Consider the following 23,879-nt stretch of genomic DNA (forward strand, 5'->3'; position numbering starts at 1 on the left):
CCTGTCTGATTTTCTCCTGCTTCAGGTGATTTCCTCTCTCTCTCACACACACACACACACACACACACACACACTGATGCCCTCCTGAGACACTCAGCATTCACACATCACACATCAACATCTGCTACATAAAACCAGGCTTTTTTGTTGTTCCTCCCTTAAAAATGTTATGATTTGAATGTGTATCAATATCTATCTATATAATATTTATCTTTAAATATTGTATTATTATATTGGCTGTCATTGATATCACAGAAAAGGCTAACATGTAAAACTGTGCTTTAAATAGGCTACTATAATATGTGAAGAAATCTGAAGTCTGCCGTCCTGGAGAGAAATGCTGGGATTTATTCCCATAACCAGCTGTTTATGATCTGCTCGCTTGTATCGAGTGTTTATTTGACTGATATGTTGGCTTGATTTGACTATTTGTGTTGCTGCAGATCCAAAAGCAGGACAATAATAACACCAGCTCTAGAGTAATATGCCTTTAAAATCACATGAACACCTGTTTTTTGTTTTTTACATTGCATATTTATAGATATGTAGTTAAATGTTGGCGTGTACTGTATATAGCCTAAATTTAAGTATGTATTATATTCATATTTTATATATATATGCATGGTTATATTTTATGTGATTTGATTAATGCTCTTAATTTTAATAAAGGATAATTTGGTGAAAATTCAATTCTTTTAATTTTGTAGCAATTTTTAATTATTTTAATTTAGTCTGAGATAGATAGATAGATAGATAGATAGATAGATAGATAGATAGATAGATAGATAGATAGATAGATAGATAGATAGATAGATAGATAGATAGATAGATAGAAATTGAAATGCAAATGTTATTCATAGTGTGTTATGGGTCAGAGGTCAGCGCTTCTAACAAATCCCGATTCCTCATGGATCGGCCGCTAGTGAATGTGATCCAATGGGAAAATCCTGCCTGGTCCTTCAGTGTCCAATGAGCTGAGATCAGGGGAGGGTCCGAGTGTTAGCCAGACAGAAAGACTTCAGCAAACTCCTCCAAACACGATCCTTCTGGATACAAAGATGTTTGCTGTGGAATTCAGCGCGAATTAACGCCAGTCTGGATATTTCTCGTTGTGGAGTTATGGATTTATGAAGACAGCGCGAGCTTGCAGTGTGATCTGATATCAGAGGTAAGACGACGTGCAAGTTTTAGCCTAAAGTTTTACTTCAACAAATTATGATGTTATAAAGGCGAAATACTCAGATGCGTTCAATGACATTCCCGCATGCACAACAATAGCGTAGATATATCAAAACTATCTGCAGAAAGAAAATGCGCAGTTGAACGGTAATTTAATGTTAATATTAAGTGTGTGGTAGTTCATAAATTAGAGCGTTTTCCTCAACAACAAAAAAAAGACACGTGCATTTCAAAGTCGGAAGAGAAATGAACGTGAATCTGCTGTTTTCCAGGAATATTATGCGCATCTGATGGATGGATTGATGGAAGGAACTTCCTAATGAAGAGATTCTGGGCCCGAGTGGATTTCGTGTGTGTAAATTAAGACTCACTACGGATTAGACAAACTAATCATAATCATGAAGGTGTGTTTGTCTCAGGTCTGCGTGTAAAACATCTCAGGAACAGCAGGACAGAGTTTGGGAATTGGGAATGGCAGGAACGCTTTCAGGACGCTTCTGAACCCTTCCTATGCGGGTACCCGTGCTGAGATCTTGAGTTTGATGTGAGATCTTGATCTGATCTGCTGTCAGTCACCGGGAATATGAAGGAGAAGTCGAAGAACGCGGCGCGCACCCGTCGAGAGAAGGAGAACAGCGAGTTTTATGAGCTCGCCAAACTCTTGCCTCTGCCCTCGGCCATCACCTCTCAGCTGGACAAAGCCTCCATCATCAGACTGACCACCAGCTACCTGAAGATGAGGATAGTGTTCCCTGAAGGTACGAAAGGCCGTTCGTTCGTTCGTGTGTGTGTGTGTGTGTGTGTCACCAATGGGGTCGGTTTTGACGGCGTCTTCTGCGTGAAGCCTAACGAAATCTTTCATTTTAGAAAGTTTAACAGCATTAGGCCTATTGGTGTTCTTGTCAACTATAATAATAAGAATAATTTAGGCCTATTATTATTAATGTGGTGTTATTACTTAAAATATTAACCGCTCCTATGGATAGTTTAGAGAGTGGACAAACCAACTGTTGGGTTGAGAGAGAAAAAATTAAATCAACCGTTGGGTTTAAAAATGTAATTAAAATCAACGGTTGGGTTTGTCCATATTTGACCCAAACATTGGTTGAAACAACCCAGCATTTTTTAGTGTATCGTTATTTATTTAAATTACATTATTGTTTGTTTTAATAGTCTTTTTATCTAGACATGTTTATGCTTCATGTAACTGTTAATGTAAAGGCCTTAAATGACTGCATCGTTTTACAGTAGAATATCATGCACATCATTTTCAGAAAATATAGGACCTTCCGAAATTATCATAAAATATCCCAAAAACGCAAGTAAAAATAGTTGGCCTAATTAAAACGTTTTAAATTAGACGACTTTATATGAGGCATGATTTTTTTTTTTTTAAACCCAAACGCGGAGCGAAATATGTGCGGCCTGCCACATCGCTACATTTTTATTCGTTTTATTTATTATCTGAAAAAATATTTATATATTTCTTGAATTTTATTAAAGCAAGTAGATTGATTGTGCTTGAATGTAAGTGTAGTTCTTCCGACATTCGCACACCGACTCAGACATCATGATATTTCTGATTAGCGTTATTTCCACTTTCTGTTTTGCGTTCTGAACACGAGCAGCGGCAGTTATCATCGTCCGATCAACACCTGACTGGACATGAATATCACCGACATTTATTATTGTTGTTATTATTATTATTATTATTATTATTGGTAACACTTTACAATAAGGTTCATTAGTTAATGTATTAACTAACATGAACTAACCATGAGCAATACATTACTGTATTTGTTAATCTTTGTTAACGTTAGTTAATAGAAATACAGCTTTCCATTGTGTGTTCATGTTAGTTCACAGTGCATGAACTAACGTTAATAAGATTTTAATAAAGTATTAGTAAATGTTGAAATTAACATTAACATTAAATAAAGATGAATAAATGCTGTATACGTGCAGTTCATTATTAGTTCATGTTAACTAATGTAGTTAACTAATGTTATCTAACAAACCTTATTGTAAAGTGTTACCTTATTATTATTTAAAAAGAAAAGGCCATAGTGGTTTGTGGATATGCCATCACTCAGCCCCGACATTTCATCAGTAAGAGAATCCATGCATGTTTAAACCATAAGCTGGCGTTTCTCTCACAGCCTAATAACCATTTATAGCAAATAATGTCAAATATTGTGTCTCTTAATAAGCGGTGTCGTGCTGCAGTCAGGAATGCAATAGATAAAACAACGGATAATAGAAAAGTGTGTTTTTAAGGACTGAACATGCTGAGAGAGAAAAATCTCATTTTAAATCTGGCTCGCTAATTTACGTATCATCCAGAGAAAAGACGAGCTTAAGCAGTGTGAACACATTAAATACATCAACAGCAGTGTGACTCCTTTATAAGCTTTATATGTTCACCCATGCGCGCGCTTATTTGGGCTATCTGTGTGATGATGGCATGCCTATTAGTCTACTGGCTTGAATATCATTTTAAAGATAAATATATCATGTGTATTATAGCCTACATTATCTATTATATTTCTCTAAATAATGTAATAAATGTGAAAATGTTTGAAACTGAAACGAAGCGGCTCCTTGAATCTCTGAGCCCGATAAAGAGAAACAGTGAAGCTGATGTATTTATATGTGAATTGCGTGTTTATTCGGCTCGCGGTGTGCGCGTGTAACAGGTTATATTCAAATAAGCATATGGTAAATACACATTCCCTCTCTCTGTCTGGCTATAGGATACACAGCCTCCTCCGGCACTGCAGCATGTGCTGGAATCATTACACCGAAATAAATGTTTTAATGTGAATGAAACTCGCGCGGGTTAAAGGTCAGTGGGGTCACAGTAAAGACAGCTCGAGGAAATGAGACAGTAAAGTTTTATTAGAAAATGAAGGAAGGTGAAGGTGGGTTTATGGTGGTTATTTATTGCTCGGCTGTGGAGAGAATAATTCTGACGGACACTGCTGTCAAATAATCCTCGAATAGCGATTCCTCCAGTCTAATACATTCACTCTTCGCAATAGGCCTTGTTGTCCGTTTTTACTCATCTGGTCTGTGCCTTTTTATCCCCCTCTGCGGCTTTCGCTCATATTTGAAGTATTTTTTATTTATTTTATTTTTTATTTTTTTATCAACGATTTCTCTTGGATGTATAAATCCGTTTTACGGTCATTCGAAAATCAAAAATTGTAAAAGCTTAGCTATATAGGCCTAACGATAATTTATAGGCCTAGAGAATAACATTTGCATGATGAATAAAAGACATTTCGGGCCTGTGGAAATAAATGTTCTCAGGAGCGCCTGAAGAAGAAACGGGTTCACCGCTTTTCTAGAAACAGAAGAAGTTTAAAATGACTTCACATTTCTGCTGGAGAGATTCAGTGATGTATTATTGTGTGTCTTTTATTGCTGATGTAAAGTTAATAATGTGAAGAGCTCACGGGTGTTCAGGTGCACTCATTTCCCAATAATCACAACTTCTCTTTACAATAAAAAATATTATTTTTAATTTTTTTTAACCCATGTTTGGGTCACTTATGGACAACCGTTATTTATTTTTACATTTTAAACCTAATGGTTGGTTTTAATTCCTTACATTTTAAACCCAACGGTTGATTGTATTTCTTACATTTTTAAACCCGTTACGGTTGTTTTACATTTTAAACCCAACTATTGTTTATATTTTCTTACATGTTTATACCAAGTGACGGTTTTTATTTTTATTTTTACATTTTTAAACTAAATAATGGTTGGGTTTGTCCATATTTGTGTCCAAATTTGTAGCCTGTCCATCGGGATGCGTTCAAGCGCATTAATGTCTCAGGCGGCGCTTAAATCGCGCCCAATTACATGTTTTGAGAGCAATTATGATTGTTTCGACAGTTGTATTATTATTGTTATTAGTAGGCTACTATTATTATTTTGTTATTTAATAAACGTAAATATTTGTATAACCTAAACTGTGTTTAGAAAGCTCAGTCTCGGTCGGTCTTGATTTATCACTGAGTCTGTAGCTATCATAGCCTAATAATTATTTTGTTTATATTTTTTAAAAGCAGCAAGAGATTTACTTTTTGTATCTGTATATTTCCTGCCAGTCTAATAATAAAAAGACGCCACATATGTTTCCAAAAAAAATAAAAATAATCAAAAGTGTATTTTCTGCTAGAATATGGCTGTTTTCAGTCCGCTGTTTGAGGAGCAGAGCGAGTGTTTCTGCTGGATAAACGCGGACTCCATGTTTGTTTAATATTAAAGTGGAATCAGAGCTTTTGCTTTGATCTGATGTTTGTTTTCGTGTGATTTGCATTTCAATAAGGATTGTGTGTGTCAGACTGTTTGCTTTATCGAGTTTCACCGCCTTCATAAATACTCCTCATTTACATTCAGCGTGTTTACAGTCAATTCAGTGTTAAAATATTGACTAACTGATCGTCAGATGACGACAGACTATTATATTTGCTGCTGTTATTTTTTGTGCGGTTGCTGTTGTATAGAATTTTATTGGTCTATTATTGCTCCATCACGAATGCACATTAGAGGCGTTTTATTTTTACGCTAGGATTATTTTTGAAGTCGGCTGTTTTCAGGAGCCTGTGTGATTTGATTTCCCTCTATTTTTATTTGTAATAAACGCATGTGTGTTTTTAGGTCTCGGGGAATCGTGGGGTCACGTGAGTCGCAGTTCTCTGGATAATGTGGGCCGAGAGTTAGGATCTCATCTGCTTCAGGTGGAGAACACACACTCTCACATTACACACACATCATATATTAGTATATGTAATTATTAAAATATTCCTATAGGCTAATTCTGATATCAAATTATGAAACTGCTCTATAGGACTTTTTTAACGATCGTGTCAGTTCGGGTCGCATTGCTTGCGGACGAGATATCAAGATTTAAATTTGTTTTAAGTGTTACTTAGATTTTTGTAGGTAGCTATGATATTTCATAATTTCCTTAAATGATTACAATTATTTTTATAAATGCTTCCTGCGTATGTTTTACTTATAGTTATAATAGAAAGCTCTATTTGATCAATGATTCAAATGTTAAATGTAGGCTATTACATTTTGTCCTAAAATGATAAACAAGTAATTGATTTACTAGAGCTAATGAATTAATGCAAATGAACGCATTAATAAATTGTCATTTACATTTTTGGTTACACTTTATTTTTAAGGTGTCTGTTACAGTGTAATTATATAATTTAATACTGAGTAATAATAAATAACTACATGCTCTTACTAGGGCTATTTGGTTTAGTGTATAGTAATTACTCCAGTAATGTAACGTGTAATAAAGTATTGCCCATTTTCTTCAGACTTTGGATGGCTTCATCTTTGTGGTGGCTCCTGATGGGAAGATCATGTATATTTCCGAAACGGCCTCGGTGCATTTAGGGCTGTCACAGGTAAAGTGCACGTGTCGGTGTGTCGGTGTGTCGGTGTTTGCTGGGTTTAGAAGCAGTCTGGGGTCACTCTGTGTCGGTGAGCTCGGACTGCAATGACAGAAGCTCATTTTAACAGGTAGAGCTGACGGGGAACAGCATTTACGAGTACATCCACCCGGCTGACCACGACGAGATGACCGCAGTGCTGACCGCACACCAGCCGTATCATTCACACTTCGTCCACGGTGAGACACACACTCACGCTCTTCTCTTCACCTCCATCTGTTCATACACTCATACACTCTTCTTTTTACAGAATATGAAATGGAGCGATCTTTCTTTTTGAGGATGAAGTGCGTCCTTGCTAAAAGAAACGCCGGCTTGACGTGTGGCGGATACAAGGTAGGCCACGTCATGTTTTATTATTCATGTACACAACTGCATAGAAGTATCGTCACACTTTACAATAAGGTTCATTAGTTAACATTAATGCATGAACTAACAATAAGCAATACATTTGTACAGTATTTATGAATCTTTATTAATGATTGTTAATAAAAATACAGCTGTTCATTGTTTGTTGATGTTAGTTCACAGTGCATTAACTAATGTTAACAAACACAACCTTTGATTTTAATAACATATTAGTAAATGTTAAGATTAATATGAATAAATGCTGAAGAATTATTGTTCATTCTTAGTTCATGTTAACTATGGTAGTTAACTAATGAACTTTATTGTGAAATATTACCAAATATCTGTATTATATGCAGAGTTATGCTGAATACAGGTCAATATTTCTTCTTTTCTAGTGTACACTATTAGAAGAAAAGGTTCTATATAGAATCCTCAACACTTCATCATATATAGAACCCTTAGAGTTTCCCATCATAGGATCATTTAATGGATATAACTTGAATTAATTTTAATTACATTTTATGAATTAAGAAGCTCATAAACATGCTTTATCACTATAAAAACCTGAAATAACCAATTAAACAAGTATTATGCTATCATTTAGACATTTTCTTCCTCGTATATAACCTTTTTGGCGTAAAGGACTCAAGAATCCTAGAGTTCTATATAAAGTGTATAGTGAGTGTTAGATCTGTGTATAGTGCGAGGAGCTCATCATGTTGTAAAGCATTTGGCATCGTATCATTTGTTAACAAACAAGTATGCATTACTTCAATGAGCTCATTGTTTCTGACTTTAATTATTACATTGTTTAAATTAATACATATTTAGCTAACTGTGGTTTTGTATATGTACATTTCTGAAATACATATGATAACAGATCACTCTAAATTGCAATGTGGACTCATGTATTTTCTGTAAAGCTGCTTTGAAATTGTTTATTGTGAAAAGCGCTTTACAAATAAATGTGAATTGAATATTTAAAAAAGTCAGCATGAGCAATGTTCAGAACGTACATGTGTATTCAGTCTTCTGGAGCTGTACGATGCATAAGTCAGTGTGTGTGTGTGTGTGTGCCAGGTGATCCACTGCAGTGGCTATCTGAAGGTCCGTCAGTATAGTCTGGACATGTCTCCGTTCGACGGCTGCTATCAGAACGTGGGTCTCGTGGCCGTCGGTCACTCTCTGCCGCCCAGCGCCGTCACCGAGATCAAGCTCCACAGCAACATGTTCATGTTCAGAGCCAGCCTGGACATGAAGCTCATCTTCCTGGACTCCAGGTAGTGTGTGTTCTGCTCAGCACACACACGGAAACACACCACACTTTATTCTGCAGTGTCCTTGTGACATATGTTACATGTACTTACCATAGTAATAACAGTCAATGATGCATACTTACATGCAACTAACCCTCAACCAAACCCTAAACCTATATATGCTTAATATTACTCATATATAATTACACTGTAACAAAGACACCTTAAAATAAAGTGTAACCCTAGTTTTATTGGTCCCGCTTTATATTAAGTGGCTTTAAGTATGTACTTGCATTGAAAAATAAACACTTATTGTGTTGATGTTGTATTGTAAAACACTTTTGCTGTCATTGAGGTGTGAGGTTAGGCACAGGTCAACAGTGTCATTATATATGTAATTACAAGCAGGTATTTTCACAATATAAGTGCAATGTATGTACACAATAAGTCCATTGTATCAAATTATTAATTTCAATGTAAGTACATAAAGACACTTAATATAAAGTGGGACCGTTTGATTTATATAAGAGAATAAAGGCAAAGAGGCTTGAAGACCCGATGCAAACTATTTCCTTCATAACACTTTATAATGAGATCCAGAGTAATGCATCTACTGACACTGAGCAATACATGTTACAGTGTTTATTAATCTTTGCTGATGTTATTTAATATAAATACAACTGTGTTGTTAGTTCTAACAAAAAGGTCCATTCAATAAAATGGTCACACTTCAGTTTACGGTCCAATACTCACTATTAACTACGACTTTTTCCTCAATAAACCTAATTACTGCGTATTAATAGTTAGTGAGGTAGTTATTAAGTTTAGGTAAGGGATGTAGAATATGATCATGCAGAATAATGCATTAATATGTGCTTTATATTTACTATTAAACAGCCAATATCCTAATATGTATGCTAATGAGCAACTAGTTACCGGTAATAGTGAGAATGGACTCTAAACTAAAGTGTTACCGATAATATAACCAGGTACAACTTTTGATTTTAATAAGGTACTAGTATATGTTGAAATTAAAACAAACTAAGAATTTAGTTTGTCAACATTTGTAGTTAACTATATGTAACCTTATTGAAAATTGTTACCATGTAATTTCAAATTATATTATAATATTATATTTGAGTAAAACATTGAAATTTGGACATTAAAAAGTAAACATGAATTTCAGAACATCTCAAGTTTTTGGCATTTTAATGGAAGCAAGAAAACGCTGTAAAAATGATTTTTGCAAAGCTGTGAATTAAACGAGACAGTATTATTGGAGTTCATGTTGCAGGAGAATCCTATTCCAGTCTTTCCCTTTTCAGTGTGTTTCTTGCCATTTCTCTGTAATTATTTGTGAAAATGACTAGCAATTTAAGTGAAAATTGTTTCTCCACCAGTTTGTTTTAGTGCATCTGAGGAGATGACATGATGCCACTATAATTCCAGGATTAGTGAGCAGAAATAAGGGCATAATCTTCAATATGCAGTATTATTTTTAGTTTAGCTTTCAGACTTTTGGATCCAACTGTGTTTATGTATGTATATCTATATGTATATACAGTATATGTAAATATGCATTATGGGAAATTCTTTTTTCCAAGTGTGAATGACACAAACAGAAGTGTGTGTGTGTGTGTGTGTGTGTAAATGCAGCTTTGTTTAAACGCTTGTTTGTTTCTCTGTGCTCATACGCAGCTGTGTTTAGTGAGCCACGTTTGCACGTTGGGTTTACGTTTAACCAGATTTGTCCGGTTCTCCCGCGAGCCGCTGTGTGCACAGGTGTTTGTGCTCACGCCAACACTATTGTTATTCTGTTGTGTGTTTGTGTTGGTCAGGGTTGCGGAGCTCACTGGCTACGAGCCGCAAGACTTAATAGAGAAGACACTTTATCATCACGTCCACAGCTGTGACACTTTCCATCTCCGCTGCGCGCACCACTTGTGTGAGTTAGGTTTGTTTTTCCTCATTCCTTTACAGCATCTGAGAATCCCAGCGGCTTCAGTGACGACACACACGTCTCGCGCCGTCATTAATATTACAGGAGATGAATATGATCTCCCTGCCCCAACATGCTGATCTGAGCGTGAACTTTCATTAAACATGCGATCTATTTGTGAGTAAATTAGCGAGCCAGATTTAAAATGAGATTTTTTCTCTCAGCATGTTCAGTCCTTAAAACACACTTTTCTATTATCCGTTGTTTTATCTATTGCATTCCTGACTGCAGCACGACACCGCTTATTAAGAGACACAATATTTGACATTATTTGCTATAAATGGTTATTAGGCTGTGAGAGAAACGCCAGCTTATGGTTTAAACATGCAAATGAAAGCAGTAGTTAGCTTTTACTGAATTAAAAGGTTTAAACGAACCACACGTAAGGCCAACTAAAAAAGAAATCACAGTTTTGCTGATGGAAGTAAACAACAAATGAATGAATCAGGTTTTCTTCTCTTGCAAGAAGATATTGTGTGTGATGTGAGTGTGTCAGAGTTGTTCCTGCAGTGACTGATTGTGTGTTTCTCGGTGTAGTGCTGGTCAAAGGACAGGTCACCACTAAATACTACCGGTTCCTGGCCAAGCAGGGCGGCTGGGTCTGGGTCCAGAGTTACGCTACGATCGTCCACAACAGCAGATCGTCCAGACCACACTGCATCGTCAGCGTCAACTACGTCCTCACGTGAGTCCGCACGTCTGCACACGTCTGCACACATCTGCACACGTCTGCACACATCTGCACACATCTGCAAAACTGCACGTCTGATGATATTCACATGATATTTAAAGCTAGAGGGATTAAAAAGGACATGTGTTTATAATCAGTTTTAATAGTTGCATTTGTAACCTGTAGTTTTGAGTATTTCAGAATTAATACGTTGACTGCAGCGATTTAGTCTGTTCAGCCGAAGACTAAAGAAAATAAACACTTGATGACCATTTAATTGTAATATATTTTAAACTGTAATTTATCAAAGCTGATTGTTCAGCATCATTACTTCAGTCTTCAGTGTCACATGATCTTTCAGAAATCACTATAATATGATGATTTGATGCTCAACAAACAATATTATCAATGTTGAAAACAGTGCTGATTCATATTTTTGCGGAAACTGTGATACATTTTGAAGGTTTTATTAATAGAAAGTTCACAAGTAGATAATTTTCTTTTGCAACATTATAAATGTATTTACTTTCACGACTCAGAACACAGATCCATTTAATGCATCTGTCTGTACTAAATAAAAGTATTAATTTCTTTCAATTAAAAGTATTCTGTCTTACCAACCCCCAACGGTACTGTACATGCATGTGAAGGAATATGTTTTAATTGTTTGTAACATAGACTACCTAAATTAACATCAGAACTTCAACATATCCTCAAATGTTCAATAATGCAATTAAAAAACCGTAGCGGCCAAAACTGATGTCCAGCCTAGGAAAATGTACATCTTCAGCCTTTATTCAAATATTATTATAGATAAATGTGTTAAAGAGTTTGAAAACACATTACATAGTTGTGCTTGCAGACAGTCAATTGTTTTATTTCTGATAATAACTCAATCAAATTTGTGAAGACGTCCCTTTTGTCCAGGCTGGCATACAAAGAAATTATGAACACATGCAAAAACAAGGGAGAACCAACCAAATATGAAATATTAAAAAATGAATTATGTTGGAGTCAATGTATGCTTTTTCCTGTGAGCTTTTTGATAATTATTATTATAATTTTTTTGCGTAGGTAAATAAAACCTGTAGCTGTTGTTTGCCCAATACTTCTGTCAGATAAATACCTAAACCAAGTTTAGTGTTTTGTTCTTCCTTCAGATTTAAAATTTGCAAAAAATATTTTCCACATATTTTGATGTCTTAATCGTCCTGAAAAACAAACATCGCCTCCGGACAGCACTTTTGGCCAGTACTGTTCTTAATGACTAACATGCATGCAGTATATTAGGCAAAAGTGTAGCAAAGCCGTATAACTTCCTCGATCTTCTGTCTACGGCTGTGTTGAATTGCACACATTACTCCACCATTACCCAGCCGATTGGCTCATCTCAGTGAGCTGCAACTATCAGTAGGTTCAACACAATATCATTAAGGTTCAAATTGATGGTGTTTGCAGAGATCCCGTCGTGACAGTGACTGCGTGACTCAAAGCTGCCCTGATGCTCATCCGTCAGTTTAGGGGTGTCATTCCTGTTCTTGCTTTATATAATATGCCAGCTGCATGTACAGGAACTGCATGGGAGCCAGGGGTCGTGGGTGATTTATTTGTCATGCATTCATACTGACAAACTCGGTGCATTACCACAATGAACTTTTCCACTGGAGCTCCCTGGAAAGAATGAGGTGGGATTGAGCAATGGAGCCATCGCTCACATACGGCTTTGAGCGAGGAGTGTGTGTGGAGGAGCGAAACGCAGCATTTGTGCGCACACGTCCAGAGAGCCCATTAGAAGTGATGCCAGCATCTGGAGCGTCGACCCCCCCGCTCGTTCTGCCTCCTTTGCTGTCTATCTGTTACAGATGTAAATGAATTGCACGCCAGAAGAACCTTCATTAAAACAGACTGGTTTTTAAATGCCAGTCTGCCAATAGCCTGCGAGTGTCAGACAGCTCTTCAGCCACAGCTATAAAGGAAAAGTGTTTATGAGGTTTAATTAATAGGCTGTAAAGATGATGAGTGTTTATAGCTCACAGCTTGCTAAGAGTGTTTTTTTTTTTTTGGCATATTCCATGATTTGGTTTCCTTAGGAAGAGTGATGTCCATAAAAGTGTGTATCGCAATGTGGACTTCAGGAGTGTGAGATCTGTTTACTGTTTAACCTCTCCACTCTCATTCAGAAATGCACAGCTAGTGTTTGGTGAGAAAAGGAAACGAGGTCTTATCGTGGTGTTATCAGAGTCTACTCACACGGGCTGTGAGGTGTGAAATGAGATTGTGTGTGTGTGTGTGTGTGTGTGAGAATGGCGGCTCAGCTGAATGAGATTGTGTGTATGCGCTAAATCACTGACACCGGCCAACCTGTCGCATCACCTTAAAGGATTAGTTCACTTCAGAATTAAAATTTCCTGATAATTTACTCACCCCAATGTCATCCAAGATGTTCATGTCTTTCTTTCTTCAGGCGAAAAGAAATTAAGGTTTTTGAGGAAAACATTCCAGGATTTTTCTCCATATAGTGGACTTAAGCGGGAACCAATGGTTTTAAGGTCCAAATGTGAGTTTCAGTGCAGCTTCAAAGTCTCGACACGATCCCAGCCGAGGAATAAAGAGTCTTATCTAGAGAAACCATCCGTCATTTATAACCACAGAAGCTCGTCTTGCAGTATCTCTGCGATGCGCCACACATTACATAACAAAACGCAACGTAGGCGAAAGTAACAATCCAGTGTTTACAAAGCAAACGTGCAAAGACTAAGTCAAACGCCATTTACAAAAAAAAAAGATAAAACACAATGTCGAACGATTTTGAAGTTGGAGGAGAAAATTTTATTTTTGAACCGCTACCTTTTAACGTGATTATGTAATGTGTGGCGCATCGCAGAGATACTGCAAGACGAGCTTTTGTGGTTATAAATTGCGGATGGTTTCTCTAGATAAGACTCTTTATTCCTCGGCTGGGATCGTGTCGAGACTTTGAAGCTGCACTGAAACTCACATTTGGACCTTCAAACCATTGGTTCCCGTTTAAGTCCACTATATGGAGAAAAATCCTGGAATGCTTTCCTCAAAAACCTTAATTTCTTTTCCACTGAAGAAAGAAAGACATGAACATCTTGGATGGTGTGGGGGAGAGTAAATTATCAGGAAATTCTTAAGTGAACGACTCCTTTAAAGGGTTTTGGCTTTTGCCTTCAGGCCTTGATCCCAGAAAAACTGTTGAGCGTACAACAATTTGCGTCAACTTCACATCAACGATCGAATGGATGTGCACATGCGTTTGTGTGGGTGTATGTGCTTTTTCCAAGATGTCGCCATCTGCGTGCAATCCCATTAGTCTGAGCCAGGAGGGAAGCTGGCGTCGGCGCCTGGATAGCATACGCTCTAGCCATTGTTTTCTAAAAGTTATACATCACTGGGAACAGAAATCCATACAGCACTTTACTGAGAAATCAATTCCCATTTCCTAGTTATGCCTTATGCGGTGATCCCTGTGTGGGTTTGATTTAGCCAGACATAGCTCTTAATCTCACTGTGTATTTGAACAGAGCCTCCAGCCCTCTGCCGTATGTTTGTAGGAGCCTTGTTCCAATCCTACAGGAGAAACAATGCAATTCATTTTCTGTCCTTGAGTCTTCCTCACACACTGCTTCACAAATGAGCATGTAGCCTCACAAAAATCTTTTTTTTTTTTTTTAAAGCCTGACCGTACATTTAGGTCCGAGTGGTAAACTGAAAAGGAGATATGCACCAGTACTGGCTTCTTAAAGCAGTTGCAGACGCTCAATGTTGTTGTCATTTCTCAACAGGGATACGGAGTACAAAGGACTCCAGTTGTCTTTAGATCAGGTGACGTCCACCAAACCCTCGTTCACCTACAACAGCCCCTCCAACCCCGTCAGCGAGAACAGAAGAGTCGGCAAGAGCAGGGTCTCCCGTACCAAGACCAAAACGAGACTGTCTCCCTATTCACAGGTCAGTGTCACAGTAACACCTTCCAGTCGGCTGGTAATGGTATATTGGAAACTCTAGGAAGGTCTTCTGTTGCTGGGAAGACTTCGAATGTGATTTACGCAGCCAGGACATGTTCCTAAACATGTAACATTTCCATAAACCAATCATTGCCTTCTAATTTAAGGTGTTGGGTTAGTGATGGGGTTACGCTCTGGAATAACATGCAATCATTGCAGTATAATTTTAAGGTTAGGGTTGGGGTAAGATTTAGGATTGGATGCTAGGAATGTTGGATGTTGATCCAGGGACATGTTCTATGTGTGTAAATCACACTTGTGCACAGTTTTACCTTTGCCCTCAATGGTAAAGTTATACGTTGGTCGTGTTTCCAAACCTTGTTCCTGGAGGCACCTCCAATCAATCAATCAATCAATCTATCTATCTATCTATCTATCTATCTATCTATCTATCTATCTATCTATCTATCTATCTATCTATCTATCTATCTATCTATCTATCTATCTATCTATCTATCTATCTATCTATCTATCTATCTATCTATCTATCTATCTATCTATCTATCTATCTATCTATCTATCTATCTATCTATCTATCTATCTATCTATCTATCTAGCACATTTAAAAACAACACATGTTGGTCAAAATGCTTTACATATACCACGTCCTAACAAAATCATACAACCCCAACACTACATGACTCTTCCTAAGAGTCAGCTCCAGCGCAAACAGCGCAGCGCAAACTGTCTTTTAGTGTTAAAAAAATTATTTACTAGTGATACGCAGTGAAAAATGAGCGCTGAAAAGGCTTGGACAGGGTTATTTTTGCGGCTGATATTATTGCATATGCATCCCTTTCTGACGCAAAGTGTATGGGAATTTAGATGAATCATGCATTGTAATTTACTAAGGTTTGCGCTCGTCAATTTGATGGTATTTGTGCCATTATTTACCTCCCCCAAAAAAAGCACGTCTTAAACCAGACACTAGTTTGCGCTGCTCTTGGTAGATTGTGTTGGTCATTATGGAAATGATCCGGCTGCGTCTGTGTTCTTTAATTTGCTTGTCGTCTGTAAATCACTTGCTGAGCTTTCCACGCCCATTGGTGCTTTTATGGGATTGCGCTCTCACGCTAATTTGCCCTGTTTAGTAAATCTGGCCTGAAATGAATGAGGAAAACATTCAAAATGTGTACTGCTGGGGAGCCTCCTGGAAAACGGTTCGAAACCACTGTATTAATGCATGTTCTTTTCTTGTGCAGTATCCGGGTTTCCCCACGGATCGCTCGGAGTCAGATCAGGATAGCCCGTGGGGGGGGAGTCCTCTCACTGACTCGGCATCTCCTCAGCTTCTGGAGCAGTGCGAAGGCGTAGACTCCTCATGCGTGTACCGACAGTTCTCCGAACCACGGCCGCTGTGCTACGGCCTCCCGCTGACCGACGACCACTCCTCCGGCGACCTCTACGGACACGCTCACTCCGAGTCCTGCGACAGGGGACGCTGTAAGGCCGGGCGATACTTCCTCGGCACCCCTCAGCCCGGGCGAGAGGCGTGGTGGGGTGCGGCCCGCTCTGTCCTCCCGCTACCCAAGCCCTCGTCCGAGAACGGGGACAGTTTTGATGCTGTGATGCCACACATTGCCTCTATCCATAGCCTGCAAGGTGAGTTTCTTTTAGTGGGTCTATAGTTTGTAGGGGTAGTAGTTTGTGGTTTGTAACCCAAAACTGCAACAAAATGCATAATGGATAATGACAATATGTATTGTGTATAATTCACCCAAAGTATCGCAATAATATTGTATCGTGAGTTCAGTATCGTGATATTTATCGAATCGTCACACCCCTAATGGTTTGAAACCAAATGTTTTTAATTTGGGTTTGTTCTGAGCAGAAACAATATGTTTTGGCCCTCCGGTGGCTCCTTTCCAAATCATAACCAGTTAGAACCAACTAACGTATTTTCCGGACTATAAGTCGCACTTAAAGGTGTCCGGTGTGTTAGCGTAACACATTAACAGTTATTCAGCTGCACAATAGCATAAAGAACATATACTTGGGAGGCTGAATAGGCTAAACTAGCATAAGCCAGTGAGTCCAACAAGCAAGTTACCGGTAAGCAAGTTCACCAAGCTCCCGATCTCATTCCTCAACACTGAATCCATTAAACTCGCTTCTGAACAACTCCGCCAACTAGAGCGCCCTCTCGCGGCTGTAGACGGTAATGTTTTATCTTGGTTCATCTCAGTCAGTATGAATTAATTGTGATATATAAGTCGCACCTGACTATAAGTCGCAGGACCAGCCAAACTATGAAAAAAAGTGTGACTTATAGTCCGGAAAATACGGTAAAAGGTTACAGGCACACTTCTTCTCTTTTTTTCTTTTTTTTTGAAAAAACAATTTCAATGAAATATAATAATGTTCTTAACCTGCTGTTTAAAGGACAAGTTCGGTATTTTACACTTAAAGCCCTGTTTACAGATCGTATCTGATGAAATAGAACGGTTAAGATTAAACTTTGGACAGATGCTGCTGTCGCGAGAATTTTAGGTTTATATCGCTTTCCCCCCTCACCCCCACAATGGTTGTCTATGGCCACTGGCAGATTCCTTCCTAAAACACATTAAACTTTCGTTTACAAAGACGTGAAACTCACCGAGTGGTCAGGGGTGTTCACTGATACGGTCCCCAAAAAAATAGCTGAAAAAGATGCATTCCAACAGGTTTTATCGTAGTTTTTGTCCAACTCCATGACTTGTATTGAATGTGCTGTGTGAGGTGCAGTATTACTCCGCCGCTGGAGTGTCTATTATTCAAGCTCTCAACGGAAGAATCACGGGTGTGACACATTTGGCAAAATAGGTCCACAAAAGCAAAATAAACCTAAAATTCTCGCGACAGCAGCATGTGTCCAAATTTTAATCTTAACCGTTCTATTTCATCAGATACGATCTGTAAACAGGGCTTTAAGTGTAAAATACCGAACTTGTCCTTTAAGGGTGCTTTGCTAATGTGAAAGCTGTAATGCGCACCAGTGTACCAAACCCGAGACTACCTGAAGGAGGTGTTGCGCGATTCACGTGAATGTGGAAGCAACACGGACTCTGGTGCGAACTTGTTCAGGAAGAAAAGTAACCTGTACATGCATTTTAGCTGATTACTATGTATTTAGTTAAATAAAACACTTGTAATGGATGATGATTTACCTTGGATACTAGCAAGCGCAGAGTATTCGTGCATAGTGAGTGCAATCAGGGCAGCGAATCAATGGCAATCCACTGTCTCCTCAAAAAGAGTCAGAAAAGCAGACGCCTTCATGCGACGTACATACAGTAAACCCAAGTGTCGTTTACTCGGCTGCACATATTAGCACCAAATTACCCAAAAATATTTTTTTGCCCGCGTTCTGTTTCCTTTCATGCGCCGTGCTCGTTTGTGATGACGTAAGATGAACACAAGTGTACCAGGGTTCGATAGAGTCAAGTTGAGCGGACTCGGACCGCAGTGTGAAAGCCCCGTCAAATAACGATTCCACTCTGGAACAATTGAAAGGGATCTTTCCCTCTTTTTTGTTACACTCAGCCAAAGAAAAAAAAGTGTTTGTTTTGGTTCCTTGAATCGTGTCTAATTCCACATGGTAACCCGGATTTGTTCCCCTTGCAGTGAGGGGTCACTGGGATGAGGACAGCGTGGTCAGCTCACCTGACGGCGGCTCCGCGAGCGATTCAGGCGACCGCTACCGTGCAAGTCCTCAAGAGCCCAGCAAGATTGAGACATTGATTCGAGCCACGCAACAGATGATCAAAGAGGAGGAAAGTCGTCTGCAGCTGCGAAAGGCTCCTACAGAAATACCTTTGGAGGCTACAAACGGTCTGGGCAAGAGCCACGGCCCGTCATTTCACACTGACTTTTCCCAGTCAGGTTTGCAGGGAGTGGTGTGTCGGGGGCCGGCTCAGGGGATAAGCCCCGCCCCCAGCCCTGTTCCTCTGTCCCGTCTCAGCAGCCCCATCGCCGACAGACTGGGGAAAAGTAAAGACTTCATGCAAAATGAGCTTTCCTCGTCCCAACAGCAGCTGCTGTCAACATGCGCCGTCTCTCCGACCCCCGCGCTCTACCCCTCACAAACCCGCCAGTACCTGGAGAAACACACGGCCTACTCGCTCACCAGCTACGCACTAGAACATCTGTACGAGGCCGACAGCTTTCGAGGATACTCCCTGGGGTGCTCCGGTTCGTCCCATTACGACATGGCCACTCATCTACGCATGCAGGCTGAGCAAACGCCGGGTCATAAAGGCACCTCCGTCATCATCACCAACGGCAGCTGATGCTAAGCAGACCACTCAGCGCTTCACACTCTCACAAGCTAGCCTAGATTTGCTTTTTTATTCTTTTTCTTAACTCTTTCTCCACCAGCATTTTCACACACAAAAAATTGCCACCGCCAGCATTTTTGATCATTTTCAACGCTATCTCGTGACCAATTGAGAGTATAGTGAGTATAAAGTGGCTAATTCGTACGATTTATTACAACCTCACTCGTACGAATTCGCACAATTTGTCTAAACCCCAGTGATGGGCAGGTTTAGGGGCGGAGTCAGAAGTAGGTCATTCGTACGAATTCATATGAATTGGACAACTAGTAAAATATGTACGATGGAGCAAAAATCTTACAAATTTGTACGTTAGGTTGTATGAATTCGCTCGAATTAGCCACCTCGTAAAATACTTACGAAGTGCCGTGAGATCGGGTTGTTATTTTCATAAATGGTTCATGGAATATTTTGTTGTATGAATATCTGAACATGCAATATATCAAAAGAAATAACAGACCCTCTGCTTTTAAACGACAAACCAGTTTTATTCTAGCTTCATGCATTCTTTATCAACACTTTTTTTTCATAAAAAAGCAACATTTTGAGCAAAAAGCTGAGAAAATCACGTTTTTGTCAAAGACTAAATGCAGATCTGATTCAGAACGATGATCTAAACACAGATCAGCAACACTCAAAGCTTCACAGTCCTAAAGCTCAGTCCTGGGTCGACATTTCATTCAGTAACATTCGGAAGTTTTGATTTATATGCCGTTTAATGTTGATGATCGCGGTATTTTACATATGCATCTGCTTACACATGATATCGCTAGTTTCTGCTGCTTCTTCACCTGTGTTTTGATCAGGAGATTCAGTAATCTTTCAGAAGATGTGTAACAGCGCCCCCTGCAGTATAACAGTGAAATCCGGAAATTTCCATCAGTGGTGGGGAAAGAGTTAATTGTTTACTAGTAAAGAATTAAACATCCTTAAAACAAGCATTTACCTAAAAAGCTAAATCGCTTTAGATATTATTACTTCACTGAAGAATATTCTTCTCTTCTCGTCTTTTTATTTCTCAAATTTATGCTCAAGAAGGAAAAATAAACACTTCATTAATAGAATAAGAAAACTGAAAACAAGTCTTATTATCTTATACAATTTTGTATATGATAATAAACATCTTATTTGAAGGATGTTTAGATATTTTTACTGGAAAACAAGATTAAGAACATTTGTTCAGTGTATTGATCTGTGAAAGCGACACTCGGTTGATCTGTTCACAGCTGAAAAGGGTTTGTTCAACAAATACTTTATATACCTGGTTATCACATTTCTATCTTAACCACTATTATAAACTGTACATTCTTGAATGGATGAGGATTTCCCAAATCATCTCTGGAAGTAGGAGAATTAATCAAAGAACCAAGACTAGCGGTTTCAAATATCTAAATGGGAAAGCAGTATTTAATTATTTAATTGACTGTTGGGTCAGACATACTTTGTGGTTTTAGCTACACATTAAAAAATGTTTTGGGATTGTTTGTTTTTTGTTCATTTTTAATGCAACAATTCTCCATCCATGGCCTCAAATGCCACCAGGTCATTCTCCCTCTATACTTGATGAGACACAGCAGTAGCCGGATTTTAACACGTACATTTGTGGCATTGGGGAATATACATTTTAATATTGCAAGAAAAAAATCAAAGTAGCATGCTGATCAATAACTAATTCTAATGCAAAATGCAGCATTAATTTATTATTGTTTCATTGCTGTTTAAGGTTGCAGTAGAATTGAATCTTATAGCTCGTGTGTACTGGGATACATTTTTTATTTTATTTTTTTGTAGTTGCATATGCTGTCCATCTGTGTTTGGACCCAATTCAGTCTTCTAAGTCACAGGCTGAAGATTCAATTTGAAACTTTTATTTATTTTTTTAAACAAAAAAAAATCGGTTGAGCACATTATTGTATATTATTGACTTGAACAAATTAACTTTTTTTTTTTTTTTTTTGTCCTCCTGCAAGCCTCGTAAATGTCAGCCTTTAAAATGAAAACTGAGATTATGCAATTATGAAACACTCAAATAACTGGAACAATAATAGAAATGAAGGATTAGTTTGTGAGTGATTGACAGTTGCTGCTGTTTGGTGAGGTGAGGTTTACACTGGAGCTTTTCTGACAGACTCCAGCTTTACCTCACTCCTTCTTCATGTATTTATAAGAAACTGGCTGTTTTCTCAGAGTGAGAAACAAATATTTATGATGTACATACTCAAAATGCACCCCCCCCCCCCCCCCTCCTCGCACACCAAATAAAATGATGCAAAATGGTACTGCACAATGTATTTATTATGTGAATGGGAAAAAAATAAGTTGTTTTAAAATACGGTGTGTGTTTATTTATGATTTATGATTTTCAGTATTGGCATCAAAATTAAATGCCGTTGGTTTCTTTCATGCATCAGTGTTTCTGAACATATAATGACTATTTTATTTTATTTTTTTCATACTGCAGCATAATAACTGTTTCACTATTGATTTGATTTTAATCTTGTCATTGTTCATCCGGTGAGACCTTGAAGAACTCAGGTTAAAAATATCTTATGATAAATATATCCACACTAATTTGATCATTATTCATGTTTAATATGATATTTCATACTCACTTGAAAAATTAATAAACGATTGCAAAGATGTTCATTCATTGAAAGGCTGCATGGTTCTTATTTTTAAATGTTTATTCATTTTATTGTGGATCATTATTTTATTTTGTCCATTTATTTGTGTCAACACTCTTCTTGTTTAAACTTAATCACTAACATTTTGCTTCATAAAGTCCAATGAACAGACAAATAAAAAAATACATGAATCTTAAAAAATTAAAATTAAAAAAATAATCTGAGCTAAATAGGCTATATTAGACAGATATTTTTATAAATATTTCATATTTTTAACTTTATTGGTTGTGAAATTGTCTTTACACTTTGCAAATGCTTTTCTACAGATAATGAAGATCATGTCCTTCATAAAATACTCCTATGAAGCTGTGCTTATACGATAAATTACAGGCTTTATTCCTAATTTGCTCGATTTATTTTTAGCTCACAATTAGAAATAATTTGCACAAATGTATTTCATCTGCAAGACCTGTGTGTGGTCAAATAAAGCAGAAATCAACTCCTATGAAAAGACTCTTGAATTATGAGGAACTGAATTGGGTTGTTAATTCAAAAAGACAGAAAATACATGTAGACTGTGTGTGTGTGTGTGTGTGTGTGTGTGTGTGTGTGTGTGTGTGTGTGTGTGTGTGTGAGTGTGTATTTGCCAACTGGTGGTGGTTTTCGTGTTTCTGGCTCTGAATCCTGAAATGAGACTTGAACACACGTTGATGAGTAGAGGCATTGAGAAAGGGTTCTTTGAGAGCATTATAGTGTGTGTTTTGTTTGATGTGTGTGTAAGGAAGCTCAGGTAAACCCTTGGCCGTCCTGACAGGTGTGTTGCTAGGCAACAGCGAGTAACAGACAGAATGAGTGACGCTGCTGTGACTACATACATCCCATCAAAACACACACACACACACACACACACTTCAGTCTCTGTTCGCAATGCCTCGTGCTTATTATGAACAGACATCAACATCAGAAAAGTTCACATCCTTCAGTGTGACTTCTGGCGCTAATTGAAAAGCATTTGCTCCAACTATAAACAGTATACACACACACACTCACTCACTCACTCACTCTCTCTCTGTCTCTCTCTCTCTCTCTCTCTCTCTCTCTCTCTCTCTCTCTCTCACAAACACACACACACACACACAGTTTGTTTTGCTATACTTGTGAGGACTCTCCATAGGCGTAATGGTTTTATACTGTACAAACTGTATATTCTCTCCCCTTACACTGTCACACACACACACACACACACACACACACACACACACACACACACACACACACACACACACACACACACACACACACACACACACACACTGCCCCTATCCCTAAACCTGCCCGTCAAAGGAAACATTCTGCATTTTTAATAAAACTCCTCATAAATCAAATGAATCTGTATATAAGATATTTTTATCCATGAAAATGTACCAAAACAAATCAAAGAAGGTTTTTTTGTTTTTACCTACAGACCGAACGAGCCACAAACATGATCTTATGAAAAAATTAGCCAATTTTGATAAGCTGGCAATTTTGTATGCATTTGTACGCTGTGATTTGTAGTACCAAAGATGTAGGCTATGATTTTTTCGAATACGCAATTGCATAAAGGTCCACTTCTAAAACTAAAGCAGACTCTACAAAACGCAAAATCATAAGAATTATCCACCAATTCACCAAAACATGATAGTCCGGATCGCCGTGAGATTGTGCTGGCTGTGTTTCAGGAGCTGGAGAGAGTGAGGATGAAGAGGTGTTCATGTTGAAGTGTGTATGACCCTTACACTGCATTTGACACGTCCTGTGTGAAAGACACCACACGAGGATATTTGAGTCTCAGCTCTCTGGAAATATAAATATATAACCTTTACTTCTGACTGTTGAGAAGCAGAAGCGTGAGATCAGAGAGAGGAAGAACATTTCTGTTCAGTCACATAACTCTGATTATCTTTCTGACAGCAGACAGAAGCAGTGTTTGTGGCCTT

At 38.2% G+C, this 23,879-nt stretch overlaps 1 protein-coding gene across 2 annotated transcripts; it reads left to right on the forward strand.

Annotated features, from left to right (window-relative positions):
* Positions 1-1,022: 1,022 nt before the first annotated feature.
* On the forward strand, positions 1,023-21,882 carry sim1a (SIM bHLH transcription factor 1a). Of its 2 annotated transcripts, none has more exons than XM_079624896.1 (12): positions 1,023-1,168; positions 1,452-1,937; positions 5,848-5,927; positions 6,522-6,611; positions 6,727-6,835; positions 6,907-6,992; positions 8,088-8,287; positions 10,102-10,208; positions 10,800-10,947; positions 14,742-14,907; positions 16,166-16,565; positions 18,567-21,882. In XM_079624896.1, the coding sequence occupies exons 2-12, from the start codon at positions 1,763-1,765 to the stop codon at positions 19,229-19,231; spliced, it is 2,226 nt and encodes a 741-aa protein (XP_079481022.1). In that variant the 5' UTR covers positions 1,023-1,168; positions 1,452-1,762; the 3' UTR covers positions 19,232-21,882. The 2 variants fall into 2 exon arrangements, with proteins under 2 accessions (XP_079481022.1, XP_079481023.1); XM_079624897.1 differs by having other exon boundaries at positions 1,599-1,937.
* Positions 21,883-23,879: the final 1,997 nt, after the last annotated feature.

The sequence above is a fragment of the Phoxinus phoxinus genome (assembly GCF_949152265.1).
Source record: "Phoxinus phoxinus genome assembly, chromosome: 10".
Classification (NCBI taxonomy): Eukaryota; Metazoa; Chordata; class Actinopteri; order Cypriniformes; family Leuciscidae; genus Phoxinus; species Phoxinus phoxinus.